The sequence below is a fragment of the Dreissena polymorpha genome, chromosome 2 (assembly GCF_020536995.1).
Source record: "Dreissena polymorpha isolate Duluth1 chromosome 2, UMN_Dpol_1.0, whole genome shotgun sequence".
In the NCBI taxonomy this organism is placed as follows: domain Eukaryota; kingdom Metazoa; phylum Mollusca; class Bivalvia; order Myida; family Dreissenidae; genus Dreissena; species Dreissena polymorpha.
Window position 1 is genome coordinate 30,235,867 of NC_068356.1, and position 15,943 is coordinate 30,251,809.

At 35.1% G+C, this 15,943-nt stretch overlaps 1 protein-coding gene across 2 annotated transcripts; it reads right to left on the minus strand.

The window, feature by feature from the left end:
* Window positions 1-305: 305 nt before the first annotated feature.
* Window positions 306-12,933, minus strand: LOC127866431 (syntaxin-8-like). 2 transcript variants are annotated; one of them, XM_052406953.1, is made up of 8 exons: window positions 12,862-12,933; window positions 9,581-9,680; window positions 9,193-9,287; window positions 5,140-5,241; window positions 3,659-3,777; window positions 3,151-3,243; window positions 2,168-2,269; window positions 306-724 (listed from the first exon to the last, which is right to left on the minus strand). In XM_052406953.1, the coding sequence occupies exons 1-8, from the start codon at window positions 12,876-12,878 to the stop codon at window positions 648-650; spliced, it is 705 nt and encodes a 234-aa protein (XP_052262913.1). In that variant the 5' UTR covers window positions 12,879-12,933; the 3' UTR covers window positions 306-647. The 2 variants fall into 2 exon arrangements, with proteins under 2 accessions (XP_052262913.1, XP_052262911.1); XM_052406951.1 differs by lacking the exon at window positions 12,862-12,933 and adding an exon at window positions 11,765-11,802.
* Between the last annotated feature and the right edge of the window lie 3,010 nt (window positions 12,934-15,943).

The window sequence follows — 15,943 nt, forward strand, 5'->3', positions numbered from 1 at the left end:
CACCGGCGCAGATGGACCTCAAACTCAGAAATACATACACAAGATCTCATGCAGTCTTACATTGATGTTTTCAATCTATGTATATTGCTTATTGATAAATCTTTGGTGCAAATGACACTTATTTAAGACTGTAAAACAGCCAGTTCAACAGTATCAAAGGTTATTCTTCCTTCTTTGATCCCATCCTGAAAACTGGAATGAACTAAAACTCTTGCGTACTTGCAAGATTATGTGAGCTTTCTCCACTGCAGAGATTGCCAGTGCACTCGACCATTCTTTAGTCAGCTCAGAAAACAGATGGCAGATAAGGATAACAAGTTTTATCATATTTAACAAAATGCAAAATACAAATTATTACATGATCCATCGATAAACGCATACATATATCTACAATTAATTTATACATATAAAATATTCACAGTAAAATATCATATTTTTAAAACATACAAGTATATTAATTTTCAAGTAATTACTTCAAACTTCGTACACCTTACAATCTAAAAAAATATATATGATAACTCTCATGTCCACAAACTCTAGGAAGTTTGAAATTAACAAAATATGTCATTTAATATGAATGATCATCACCGCGAGCCTCGTGTCATGCCGGTGTGAGCTCGTGCGCATGCATTGCAATCCCCTGCCTGCTACAAGCTCTTGCCCCCAGGGACTACCGCTACCACTATGATGGCCACAAACAGCAGAACTATCACCACCCATATACCTGCAATACAGACAAGTTAACTCTGGTACAATATGACTCACATCATGCAAAAATGGGTATTACCGTATTTTATATTCCTGCACAATCACGAAGACTGGTCAAGAACTTCCCTGTTCTATAGTGAGACCAAGATTCCCTGCATGACTTTATAGCGAACAACATAGCTCCTGACCAGTCTGCTTGATTGAAAAGACTGGTCTGGTGCTAAACTGGCCGCATATACAATCGCTTTAAGACCACAGCAGCACTTAAGTGGGATATTCTAAAATACATCTTACTGAATTTCTGTACACAAAACTGAAACAAGTAAATCCATGGTAACGGTCTAAAATATATATGCTGAAAAGATCAGTGTCACATTATTGTATGCAAGTCATAACAAGAGTGCCAAACTGTCACAAGATACGCCTGTTCGAAGGTTTTGGACACTGTGCTCAATGCTTGAAATGCACTAAGTGACCTCGAGACCTAGTTATTGACCCGGCATGACCCATATTTGAACTTGACCTAGATATCATTTAGATGTAACATCTGACTAAATTAAGTGAAGATCAGATGAAAACTTCTTCTATTAGAGAGCGAACACCATGCTTAATGCTTGAAATGCACTAAGTGACATTGTGACCTCGTTTTTGACCCGGCATGACCCATATTCGAACTTGACTAACATATCATCTAGACACAACTTCTGACCAAATTAGGTGAAGATTGGATGAAAACTACTTCAATTAGAGAGCGGACACCATGCTAAATGCTTGAAATGCACGAAGTGACCTCATGACCTCGTTTTTGACCCTGCATGACCCATATTTGAACTTGACCTGCATATCATCTAGACACAACTTCTGACCAAATTAGGTGAAGATCGGATGAAAACTACTTCAATTAGAGAGCAGACACCATGCTAAATGCTTGAAATGCACTAAGTAACCTCGTGACCTCGTTTTTGACCCGGCATGACCCATATTCGAACTTGACCTACATATCATCTAAACACAACTTCGAGCCAAATTAGGTGAAGATCGGATGAAAACTACTTCAATTAGAGAGCGGACACCATGCTTAATCCTTGAAATGCACTAAGTGACCCCGTGACCTAGTTTTTGACCCAGCATGACCCATATTCGAACTTGACCTAGATATTGTCTAGAAACAACCTCTGACCAAGTTTGGTGAAGATCGGATGAAAACTATTTGAATAAGAAAGCGGACACTGCTGTGGACGCCGCCCAACCTGCCGCCCGTCCGCCAAGGGTGAAACTATAATACGTCCCGTTTTTAAAAACGGGCGTATAAAAAGGGAACACATTATTTGTTATGACAATCGATAAAGAAATGGAAAAATAAATTAATTAAATAATTTGCAGTCATCGCCTTATTTAATTTGGCAATTTTCAGTGTGAGTGCTACATTCAGGACATACAATGTATTTCAAGCGCATACCACATGTTGCTGATTTCCTGTCCACAATTCTAATATGACGTGTTTCTTTAATGAGTCTTTGGTTGCTCCTGTCAGTGTGGTCGATAATATCATCCAAAATTTCTAAGAAAGAAAAGATAACATAAATATCATATGATAAGGATACTGCAGTATGGAGACTTGCAAGAATACATGAGAAATAGATTAACTGTCTGTCCAATTAACTTAATAAATTCATACAAAATCACCAAAGCCCTAGGTATGTACTAACAGATAATTTTAATTTAATGCCTTTGTTGTACAATGATTGATGTTGCCGAATCTGGCCCCTTTCTGTAAATACTATTGTAAAGATTCTACAAATACACTGGATTCCTATAAGATATGTCTAACATTATAATTTCTTAGCAATGAAAACAAACTTGAATTTTAACATAATGCATTAATTTAAAGGACATCTTGTTAAATCTTAACATAAAAAACAAGGGCTGTGGTTGTGAAACACAATGCCCCCTACCGCGCTTTGAAGCCGCACAGCAGCTATTTTAGAAACAAGGATATATTTTGAATGTAAAGGTCACAGTGACTTGACCTTTGACCTAGTGACCTAAAACCATGTTTGATTGTAGATCTCCATGAGATGCGTGCACATGTGAAGTGTTAAGAACATAGACCCAAGAGTTTTCATTTTATGAGCAAGGTTAAAGTTTTGGGACAGAATGACAGACAGACAGGCCAAAAACAATATACCCCCGATCATTCGATCCGGGGGCATAAAAAGCTGATGTCAACTTAATAAACATTTTTTTTATCACTGGAAAGTACATCAACTGGTTAATAAACAAATAATATTATTGTTTACCATTTTATGAATAAGTAAATATCACAACAATGAACATTTCTTGATTTGGCTAAAGCATTCGAAAATTTATAATGTTAACAATCCTAGTATTTTATGTTGTTTCTTTGCAGCATCAAGTCATTTTAGGCATAAATGCACTTACCATTTTGTTGATCCACTTCATTACCAATGTCTAAAGCCATGTTCTTTTGTCGTGCTATCACTTCTGATAAGGCATCCAATCCTTTGTCCTGCTCTGAAATTTAAGCAATCCGAGATGTTTAATGCAACAAATCCATCATTTAATAAATGTTCTGGTTTTAATGATTTTTAGTTTTTACAAAACTTTCTCCAAGCAATTTAAAAAGACTTTTACATAGAAAAACAGTCACATAAAAATAGCAACCTTGTTCTGTGAAAACTGGGCTTAATACATGTGTGTGAAGTGTTGTCCCAGATTAGCCTGTTCAGTATGCACAGGCTTATCATGGTCGACACTTTCCGTCTAAACTGGATTTTCAGTTTCAAGACACATTCTTTAAACGAAAAATTCCATCAAAGTGGAAAGAGTGGTCTCTAAATACCCTTTGCAGATTGCACCGACTAACCTTGGACGACACTTAACGCACACGCATTAATCCCAGTTTTCATAGAACGCGGATTATATTTACCCTTGATAATTTGCTGCTGCTGCACACGGAGTCCCGTGTTCTGGATGCCCTTGAACTCTTCTGGCTCCTCCTTCACGCCCCAGGGGTCTGAGTCCACCCCGCCAGCCAGCAGCTGGGACCTGTACATCATCACACTTTGTTTGTGCAAGTTAGCTTTTATTGTAAAATTCTTGAAATATAAATCAATTTGACTTGTATATGAATGTACATGTATGTTTTACATCTGAACATGAAATACCCTGTTAACCAAATGCTAATATATGAAATCCATATTACTATATCAAATGCTTGTATATATGTACCGGTATATAATATTCTACGCAAAATATAAGTTTGGAAACAAAAATAAAATTATAAGAAAAACACAGATAAATGTGTGCTAAATCATAGTTTTAAATCTGGTTTTACCTATCACAAAACATTTTGTTTAAAATGTTTCCTGTTTACTTGAGCATTATGGTATTAAAGGGACCTTTTCACGGATATTGGGAAGTATTGAAGTTTGTCATTAAATGCTTTATATTGATAAATGTAAACATGGGATCTAAAAAGCTCCAGTAAAAACAAGAATACAATTAAAGAAAGAAAGAACAATAACCCACACTGGGCTCGAACCACTGACCCCTGGAGTAAAAGTCTAATGCTTAGACCACTCGGCCATCAATGCTCATACAATGAATGACGTATTTTATACTTCATATAAGCAATCCTTGTAGTGTCACAAAATATAATGACAACATCAGAACTCCAAATTATTCAATTGATTTGCGTTGCATTACTTTATAATTTTCAGGTTTTTAAATAGTCAAAAGATGCATATAATGGATATATTAAAGCATGGTAAAATGTCAGTATGTCCTGTTTCCTCATAAATAGCATAACTACAAAGAAAATGTGTGAATCTGTAACATTTTTTTTTAATTTTGTCAATTTACCAAAATGTGAAAAGGTCCCTTTAAAGCCTTGGCTCAAGTTATTCAGACACTCTTATGTCCAATTTATGTGTTGAACTTAAAGCGTGTTTTTATAAGTGATCATTAGAATGTTCACAAACTAGCATTTATACCAACTAGATCACTAGACTAACACCACATCCACTAATAAAATAGGAATGTGACTAATTGAGCATCATTTTGGGAAAACTGGGCTTAATGCATGTGCATAAAATTGTGGCCCATGTTAGCCAGTCCACATAGGCTTATCAAGGACAACATGTTCCAACTAAACTAGATTTTTGTTTAGAAGAGACTTCCTGTAAATTATGGAGGATACTTTTCTCTTTTATTACATTTTTAGTTTAAAGGAAGTCACTACTAAAACAAAAATCATGTCCTAGCAGAAAGTGTATTCCCTGATTAGACTGTGCAGACTGCACAAGCTAATCTAGGAAGACAATTTACACATGCATTGAGCCCAGTTTTCTAAGAATGAGGCTTAATTTAGTTAATAGTATTTTCTTTAATTAACAAACCCTAACATACCTGGCAACACCACTCTCATTTTTAAATGCCTCTTCAATCTGCTTCTCCTTGGTTATAAGCTGATCAATCATCACTTGCCTTCTGTCTATCTCTCTCTGAGTACTGACAGGTTATTAAGGAAATACAAGCAATAAACAAGACAAGAGGGCCATGATGGCCCTGAATCGCTCACCTGACTCATTAAGATCAGATGAAAACTATGACCTCTATTGTCTACACAATGTTTTTCTATGATTTGACCTAGTGACCTAGTTCCTGACTCTAGATGACCCAAATAAATCCTAATCCAGATTTCATTAAGATAAACATTCTGACCACAGTTCATAAATATTGGATGAAAACTGTGACCTCTATTGTCAACACAAGGTTTTTCTATTTATTTGACCTAGATTTTTACCCCAGATGACCCAAATACAATCCCACCCAGATTTCATCAAGAATTCTGACCAAATTTCATAAAGGTTGGATGAAAACTGTGATCTCTAATGTCTACACAAGGTTTTTCTATTATTTGACCTAGTGACCTAGTTTTTGACCCCAGATGACCCAAATAAAATCCCAACCCAGATTTCATCAAGATAAACATTCTGACCAAATTTCATAAAGATTGGATAAAAACTGTGACCTCTATTGTCTACAGAAGGTTGTTCTATTATTTGACCTAGTGACCTTGTTTTTGACCCCAGATGACCCAAATACAATCCCAAACCGGATTTCATCAAGATAAACATTTTGACCAAATTTCATCAAGATACGATGCAAACTGTGACCTCTACTGTCTACACAAACAAATTGTTGACGGACGGACGCACCGACACACGCAGGCACGCACAACGGACGCCGGACATCACACGATCACATAAGCTCACCGTGTCACTTCATGACAGGTGACCTAAAAATATGTGTCGGAGATAAACATGAACAGTTGTGGTTAAAATCCCATAGAAACAAGGGCTGTTTGTAAAACATGCATGCCCCCCTATATGGGCTAGAAGTTGTAGTAGCAGCCATTGTGTGAATACATTTTTTGTCACTGTGAATGGTGGTGGTGGTGGTGGTGGTGGTGGTGGTGGTGGTGGTGGTGGTGTAGTAGTAGTAGTAGTAGTAGTAGTAGTAGTAGTAGTAGTTGTAGTAGTAGTAGTAGTAGTAGTAGTAGTAGTAGTAGTAGTAGTAGTAGTAGTAGTAGTAGAAGTAGTAGTAGTAGTAGTAGTAGAAGTAGTAGTAGTAGTAGTAGTAGTAGTAGTAGTAGAAGTAGTAGTAGTAGTAGTAGTAGTAGTAGTAGTAGTAGTAGTAGTAGTAGTAGTAGTAGTAGCAGTAGCAGTAGCAGAAGCAGTAGCAGCATTACAAGACCAATACTTAAGAATGATCAAATGGGAAAAGGTAACCTAGCACTGGCAGTAAATATGGGGCTCATTTACAGGTCAGATTTGGAATCTCTGCTGTAGTGGTGGTGGTGGTGGTGGTGGTGGTGGTGGTAGTAGTAGTAGTACTAGTAGTAGTAGTAGAAGTAGTAGTAGTAGTAGTAGTAGTAGTAGTAGTAGTAGTAGTAGTAGTAGTAGTAGTAGTAGTAGTAGTGGTAGTAGTAGAAGTAGAAGTAGTAGTAGTAGTAGTAGTAGTAGTAGTAGTAGTAGTAGTAGTAGTAGTAGTAGTAGTAGCAGTAGCAGTAGCAGAAGCAGTAGCAGCATTACAAGACCAATACTTAAGAATGATCAAATGGGAAAAGGTAACCTAGCACTGGCAGTAAATATGGGGCTCATTTACAGGTCAGATTTGGAATATCTGCTGTAAAATGAGATTTTGAATGAATTAAAGGGAGGCAAATCTGTAAAAAAAAAGAACATGCATAAACCGTAGTTGTTTCCCTTGTTTGAACCATGCTAAATCCTTACAAGTTTGGAAAGAATTGGATTAAAAATTTGGACTTTATTGCATAAACACCATTTTCTCAATTCAAGGGGAGGTAATTCTGTACTTCATGGACCAATAATGCTCATTTTTTGTAGGGTTCGTGTCCTCATTGATATAAAGACACTGTGCAAATTTGGAAAGGATCGGACAAAAAATGTGGAAGATTTTTGAAAGTTTTCACAAAATAGGCAAAAACGAATAAACATGCAAAGTTCAACGAGCTCCTTCGGCCATGTTTTTTGACGAATCAAATTTCTTTGAACAACTTTTTCAGGGGAGCCCCTAAAGGTCATCCCTGTGAAATTTGTTGAAAATCTGATGAGCGGTTTCTGACAAGAAGATTTTTTAAGGTTTTTACCATATATGGTCATGGCGGCCATCTTGGTTATGTGATCAAATTTTTGTTAACAATTCTTTTGTCCCATGACCTAGGGATGCTCCACATGAAATTGAGTTGAAATTGGCTCAATGGTTTAGTAGAAGAAATGTTTACAAATTGTTTACAGACAGACGGACGGACGGCCGGACGCCGGACGCTGAGTGATCACAATAGCTCACCCCAAGCTATCGCTCAGGTGAGCTAAAAAGCTGGCATTTAGCAGAAATGTGGGATGATATTATTGTTGTTGTGCTATTATTGACAATAACAAAATCAAATCAGTAAATAAGTCATAAGTAAGCAATTCAGTTTGAAAATATAAGTCAAGTTAAATGTGTTTGTTATTATTTTGTCACCCATTGTGATTAAAGGCCAGCCAGTTTGACTTATGAAACACCTTAACTTATGGGCATCTACATTAATGCCAGGCATAATCAGGAAGTATATTGGCTCCCTGCCATCGAACTAGCTACTGGGTCAGAAACACTGGGTCAGGAACACTGGGTCAGGAACAGCCTTCGTCAGACAGGGTATGAAGCTTTTTAACTCCAGCTCTGTAGGCCAATGCCAACCACTATGCCAAGAACATGGTTGTTTATCATAATATTCATTTAAATATATTGTGGGTTAAGGAAAATGTATCATGATTATTTTTATTTCTGCTCAAACTAAAACTAGTTAAAGTTTTATACATTTTACGCACAACTTCACAGCTTACATATACATATGATGTATTTCAACCTTAAATAATAATTGAAGTTATAAGTTGTCATCCTAACCGTAAATTTTAGGGACCATGACTTAAATTACTGAACTTAAGAACAAGTAAATGATAAATATCAACTAATAGAGGACTGTAAATCTGATACATATAAGCCAATCTATCCATGTATTTGCGGATGAATCAATTAGTAACTATGATCACAAGCCTGTAGGGGTAATAGACCACACAATGCATCTACCCGGTAACAGAATCATTTGAATGCAAAACAATAACAAACATGACATCCATATTTGAGACACGTTATTCTTACGAATTTCAAACAAGGTCAACATAAAGTTCATGATAATGTAAGAGCTAACAATAACCATAGTGTTAATGTTAAGTTGAACACTAAGAGATCATCTGGTATAACATAAGAAATCTCAAAAGTGACCATTTCAAACAATCACTGAACTTACATTTTGATTTGTTTTCCAACACAAAAACATGTTTTCTTGCCTATTTGTGTATGTAAAGTTTCTCTTTAATCGATGTAAATACAAGTTAACCATCATAAATCTGAAAACGCAGTTTGTGTATGTTTTACAGTAAATCCAATTGTTTGCCTTTATATGGACATAAAATCTGCAGTAAATGTTTGGTTCCCTGTTATCTTTGTGCATTTGGGACATTTATTTTGAAAATGGTAACCAAAGTCTGGAACAATGATAGAAATCATTCAATGATGTATTATAATTTTCTCACGCTAAGTTGCCGTTTTCTTTGTTGATGGATTATGGAAATTAATTACCGTAGAGTCACCTGCATTTGAATTTGTGATCCTCTTAATGCCCTAACAAGCTAATGGACCATTGGTACAGTTTACTTGCACATTTCTGGTGGATTATATAAAACAAAAGTTTAGTCTACGGTCCACCTATTAACTTCTTTGACCGCTTTTTTCCAATTCAAAGCAAATACACGCTAAAAATCACAATTTCATGGGTATAGGTCATTTTTTAGTGAAAATAAGCCTTGTGTGAAAAGCTGCAACCAAAGATACATGTGGTAGGATGATGTGGCTTTTATCAAGTTATTTTTCAACCGCTCAGCATCACTTGAGAACTGCTTCATTGATGATCTTATCTTTGCAGAAAGCTTAAATATACACAAATGAAATTTTATTCCCAGAAATAAATAGACTTTACTCAATGATTCAATAATGTAGAATAATTAAATCATTTTTACTTCACTTGTGAAAATGGATTGGAATAAAAAAAGCATTTTATACAATTTTTATTATTATAACAATTATTTTAAACACCACATATTTATTTGAAAACAATATTCAGTGGAAGAATCATTAGAAACATCTTAATTGCTAACTGAGTAGTTCAGCTTTAATATTATTATTCACACAAAAAATGACTAAATCGATTGCATCTATATACCTTTGTGTAGGGGTTACTAGTCCGATTGTGCTTGTTTCTTTCATTTATTTTTTCCATTATTTCCAGCCCCAGCTGGGAGCATCTATCGTACTCCATTATCCTATAAAACAAAGACAATGAATACATTTCCCAAACATATTTCTTTTCAAAATTCTGTTTACAGATAACAGGCTTTTCTTGGCGTATTTACAGGTCTGTTAAAATTACCCATTTCCAAAGCAAAATGATTTTAAAATTTCCAATTAAAAAAAAAAATCAAATAAGTTTTTTATGATTATTATACCTCAAGTTTATTTTAATTACATCTTTAAAAAAATTATATAATCATAATTTATTCAATTTGTGTTCCTTTAATTTGAATTATGATAAAGAGTTTCATTACATTTGTCATACATGCCATAAGTTTTCAGACCAATTCCGGGACATTGAGCTCAATTTTCCGGGATATTTGCCATATATATATATATATAGACATATATGCATTTTTTTTACGCATTTTTTTGACAAGGTAAATTCAGTACATTACTAATGAATATGTTGTTAGCATCTAAAACGATTTTATGCATCGTTGATTATCCCAGGCATTTCATTAATCTTTTCTAAGTGTATGATCTCAGGGTTAGCCAAAACTTGAAAAATCTGTCAGTCATTCGGACTGACAGACTTAAAATTTTTGTCAGTCCGAAACAGTTTCTGTCAGTCCCACTGTTCGACTAAACTTTAACAGCAAATCACAACAAAAGAAGTACCTTTTAGATGTTTATTGATTTTGATCACATTAAAATACAATAAAAACATGTCCAATGTCGATATAATTAAACAATTATTATATTAATAATAAACCACATATAAACCAAAGGCATACTTTTTAGACTTCTTTTTGTCAAACTGTTTTTTAGCCTCCACAGCTCTACAAATTCGTGTTTTTGAAAAGTTAGGGTGACATCCAATCAAGTTTGACTTAAATGCACACACCCATTCACACTACTTTGGATGACTTCAATTTCTGTTTATTAGCCAATTCACAAAGTCTAAAACAACACCTATTGTTAAAATATTTGCTCTTAGCTGAGGTGGTTGATTTTCAGGTTCAACTAAATGAATGTATTTTACACCTATTTCTTGATAGAAAGGCCCCAATCTCCACGCAGAGTTGTCGTTCCTTGCTATCACATACAACTCTGCGGAAGGCTCAGCACGCCATTTTGTCTACCAAATAGCTAAAACCGAACAAACGCATTCAATGTATATTTGAGTGGATATTTAAGATCGCATGCATTAAATTAAGAAATATGACTTTTAAATGTACGATAATTCGTGCAAAAACTTGCGAGTTTTAATGCAACTCTTTGGAACTATTTTATCGCCCATTTACGCAGATGGAATCATTCCATGCACTTCACAAATGTAAACAATTGAACATACTTTTTTATTGAGTGACGTTAGGAATTGCTTCGACGTGTGTATGTATGTTGGTTGCTTAACATAAAAAAAATATCAATTTTATATAATAATGAATTAAGACTGATATAAGATATCATGGTATGAGATGGTTTTCTTTAATGCAGTTAATGCAATGTAACCGTCGTGCAAGAGATTGTTTAGTATACTGTAACCTCAATGATGAACGCTTGGAATGATCATGACATGAATGAGACGCTTTCATAACAATAGTCCGTTCTGATCCCAACACAGAGGTGAATGTAATGTGACCGTCGTGCAAGAGATTGAGAAAGACCCATGGTAATGACCACCATTCATTCTTGTTGTCTGAAATACCACAAAACATATTGCTACAAACTATCAACAACAAATCAACACATAAATATCCCTATGTCCGAATTTTAAAATATCCGAAATATAGTACATCGGGTGAAAAATCTAATTTTGATTTCAGAAATTGTTGGTTTGTAAACTAAAATATATCCTTCCCAGAACAATATAATTATGAAACTATTTATAAGAAATGCTCACAAATGCCTGTTGAAACAAGTTTTCATGCGGTTTTTGTTGTGGAGAAATTAAATGGAACAAACAAAATGGCGGACGCACTCGGTTGCTTTTTTTAACAAAGACCATTGATTTTGAACTCGGATGTGATAGTCAATTCTAATCCAACTTTGAACATCAAAATGAAGGTAAGAAAAAAATAATTTTGACAGAAGTTGAACAAAAAGCATTTACCTTCTATTAATCCAATAGCACATTATACAATTTGAGTGATCTTTTTGAAACCATTTTTCATCCGATTGTGTCGGTCAGTCGGACCGATTATCTTAAATCACTTGTCAGTCCTGAGAAAAATTTGCCGCTCAGGACCGGCGGACCGACGGTTTTGGCGAACACTGTGATCTCCATTGTTAATTCGAACTTTATTTGCCATGTTTCCAGAGTCACAATTTTTTTCTTTAAAGTCCATCTTGTTGAAATGATGTAAGCGGTAGGCGCGCCTAGCAACGTAAAATCGTATAATATATCCGCCAAATAGGCAATTTGCCTTTTGTTTAATTAGTATATGTATAGTAATCTCGCATAAAAATAAATGTTTTGATATAACAGAATTATGCATAAAATGCACAATTTCCACGAGGACAACATCATTGTTTTTTTCTAAAGTCTCCGAAGTAACTGTCCATGATTTTATCGTTGAGGAGTACAAGTGTGCTTGGTATAACAAAGCCACTGAAACTATAGATTGATATTGACACGGGGTTATTCACGCATGACTTATTCACAACCGGAAGAATCTTCAGATGTGTGAACAACTCCTTTGCCCTTACGCAGAGGGAAATTATAACGTAGTATATTGAAGCCAATTAACAACCAAATTTAACAATGCTGCCTTTTTGGTTTGACTGCAAACGAGAAACAATCGATATGATAACAGGACCCCTGTTAATTGATCGATTTTGACATGTAGTGTCACGTCGATAAAGAGCTTGCCCAACAGCACGGCTGTTGGAAGTGACCTGAAATCACTACAACGGTAAGAAATGCATAATAACCGAATTGACATTAGTCATTATAATTGTTTGTAGATCTTAATTTTTCTAATTCATTGTGTATGAATAATTGTTTTCAAATACTTCCAACTTTGTCCGGAGTCAATTATCCGAATTAATAATTCACTTTTGTTATAATGCAATTACTAAATACACCATCTTACAAACAATGTAGTGTGTTTTTTATTCCAATATCTTGTGTGAGAGCATGCTATATTAAGATTGTTATAACATTTACATCATGTATAAATTCAAAAGGTCTCATTTACAAAATATTACCAAGAGTCGCCTGACATTTTAACGGTGTTGGTGTATATTTTTATCCTGCAATACCGACACGTACCGGTTAACAAAAATATTCGTGAGCACTGAGCATATATTGTTTACCATTTAAAATCATAATTGCATTAATAATGTTGTTAATTTATGATTTGTTTTTTTTCGTCTTCTGGTACTTTAAAAGCATGTACAGCACTCCTTCTAAAAAGAAGATTTTGTGCCAGCGCCTATAACTTAAGGTGTGAAAACTGTACAAAAGGTGATCAGTTCCATTGTATACTAAAAATTAAATTGAATTGATATTAGTTACTGAGCTGGTGTTTTGGTATCTGTTTGTGACGCATCAGGCCGCACGTCTTCTTACTTTTTCCAGTTGATTTATTTGAGCTTTTGCATGTGGGTCCCAGACACTGGAGCAATAATCTCATAATAAGGCATAAGGATAATCTCAATATCTCCTCCATAGACACCAAATACTGGTTTTTCCAAGGAAACGGACTAGAAATTGTCCATATCTGCCTATAATGCTCCTATACTGGCAGTATAGATAGATAGATAGATAGATAGATAGATAGATAGATAGATAGATAGATAGATAGATAGATAGATAGAGAGATAGAGAGAGAGAGAGAGAGAGAGAGAGAGAGAGAGAGAGAGAGAGAGAGAGAGAGAGAGAGAGAGAGAGAGAGAGAGAGAGAGAGAGAGAGAGAGAGAGAGAGAGAGAGAGAGAGAGAGAGATAGATAGATAGATAGATAGATAGATAGATAGATAGATAGATAGATAGATAGATAGATAGATAGATAGATAGATAGATAGATAGATAGATAGATAGATAGATAGATAGATAGATAGATAGATAATATTGTTTAAGCCTAACTATTGCTTTGTAAGCATGATCTTTAACTTTTGGATGAGCTAATTTTTAGGTTGCGGCGAAGAAATCCCAGTGCCTGGTTTGCATTATTAGTGATCGAGTTAATATGTTTATCCAATTTGAGATTACTTATGAGTGTGAGACCTAGATATTTGGCATTATTTACTTTTTCAAGGATGTGATCATGTAGTTTATATGAGAAGATTATGGGGTTTCTTTTTTGAGTTATGCTGAGAATGTTCAGCGTCAATATCTAGTTGGAGGTTCTGGGCGTCGGAGAGGTTGTCGATATTTTTGTAGATGATGCTATCGTCTGCAAAAAGTCTTAGGGTGCTATGTTTTTTATAATCAGCAAAGTCATTTATATAAATCAGAAAAAAGATGGGCCACAAGACAGTGCCCTGTGGGACTCCAGAGGTTACATGTACCTTGTCTGACATAGATATTCTCGTATATATTATTTCCTACTGAATTTAAAAAATATTGTATCAGATTTAGCTAAAAGGATAATAATGTGAATGCAAATATATTACATATTATTATCGAATATCAATAATGTGACTTTACTGCGAGTGCAGGAGAGAAGCCATTTTATAGCAAGCTGTCCTTTGTTATTTCAATGAAACAATTGCCACGCAGTGTCACACAGAACTATAACAACGAAAAAAAAAACACCACTGGATTCACCGCAATAGAACTGTCAATTTAAAATAGTGAAGACTTAAACCGGCTTTGAGGTGCTCGAAAACCACACAGGTATAGTTATTCCCAAAACAATTTAATTCACTTTATTTGTTATGTTATTTTGTTCGGTGTCCAGACAACTCGCCCTTTTGCCAACTCGCCCAGATCAACTCGCTTCCCCCAAAAGAAAAGTCGCCCCAATTTTATTGGACAACTCGCCCCAACCGAAAGACATCTCTCCCCAATTTATTTTCGTATATTTGTTCAAACAGTGTAACTTTTTAGTTATGAATGTACAAAGCTTAAGTTTGCAAAAAATGATGATTTTGTTTAAATTATTTTAAAACTATTCGGATTTGAAGGCATTGTCTCTCTCAGTAAATTATCTCTTCGAGTGTTTTTCAATGTACGATAATTTAAATAGTTTTAACGGATAAATAATTGTATTGTTACTTGCAGAAGACTGTCGAGATTTTTTTTTCGGGATGTCATATCGTTAAACTTCGAGACGATAAACATGTGCAATGCTGCATATTATTTTAACTTATTTGAATAATTTAAACAAGGATTAAACACTTCAGAACGTGTGCTCCAAAAACACAGCATGATGTAATATTTTACGTATGTAACGAAGTCAATAAATGTCACAATAACACAACAAAGACAACAACAACGAATTGTTCCTTTCTGTTAAAATGAAAATGAAGCGATCGTTACAGTAAAATGAATAGTAACACACAAAACAAGAAAAACAAAGATATAATTTTGACCTTTGCTTCCGAACGAAAAAGTCGTTCAGTCTCGTAAATAGCAATGCTGTAATGATTACGTTGATTAAAAACCCATTAACGCTCAAAATCAACATATATTTTGTAAAATATTTCGAAAAATAAATTTAACACACAAACAAGTGTTCCTTATGGCAATAGCCAAATTTGAAATGCTAGATGTGGTCTGGTATTATAGATTTAACCAGATAAAAAAATGCTCGTTTTTATTTTGTGTGTTGCAATATATTCCATGTGAATTTCCCGCGACGATATCCGAACATTTACGAGCGAACTCGAGATTGTCATCGGGCAGCTCTTAAGAACAACGTCGTGCTTCCGACGCTGCTCGAAGCCAATCTCGCGTTCGAACACTCACAGTTGTAACTAGAAATGGCGCGGCAGAGGCCGACGCGTAACCCCACGCCGCAATGATGTTATATTAAAAGGCATTTTTTGATGGGCAAGGCCTATGTTGGTGGGGCCCCGGTGTGGTTAATGTGTACATGGATGGTCGAGAAAGACCGTGTTGCCATAAGATATGTTCAGTATTAATTTGAATTCAATTGGTGAATAAATGAAGAAGTTATGTTTAAACAAAATTTTGGTTGGGCGTGGTCTATGTGGGCGGGGCGCCCCAGGGTTGATAATGGGGCCATGCATATTTGAGATTGGCCGTATTGTCATCAGAGAAGTTCAGTATCAATTAGAAGTGAATCGGTGCAGAAATAAAGAAGTAAATGTAAAATAACGTAC

Coding starts and splice junctions, on each gene's coding strand:
- LOC127866431 (XM_052406951.1), bottom strand. CDS start 11,787: ATGTGCTATTGGATTAATAGAAG. Junction 9,681..11,764: donor TGCTATTGGATTAATAGAAG/GTAAATGCTTTT, acceptor TTTGTTTTATAG/GATAATGGAGTACGATAGAT. Junction 9,288..9,580: donor CTAGTAACCCCTACACAAAG/GTATATAGATGC, acceptor TGTATATTTAAG/CTTTCTGCAAAGATAAGATC.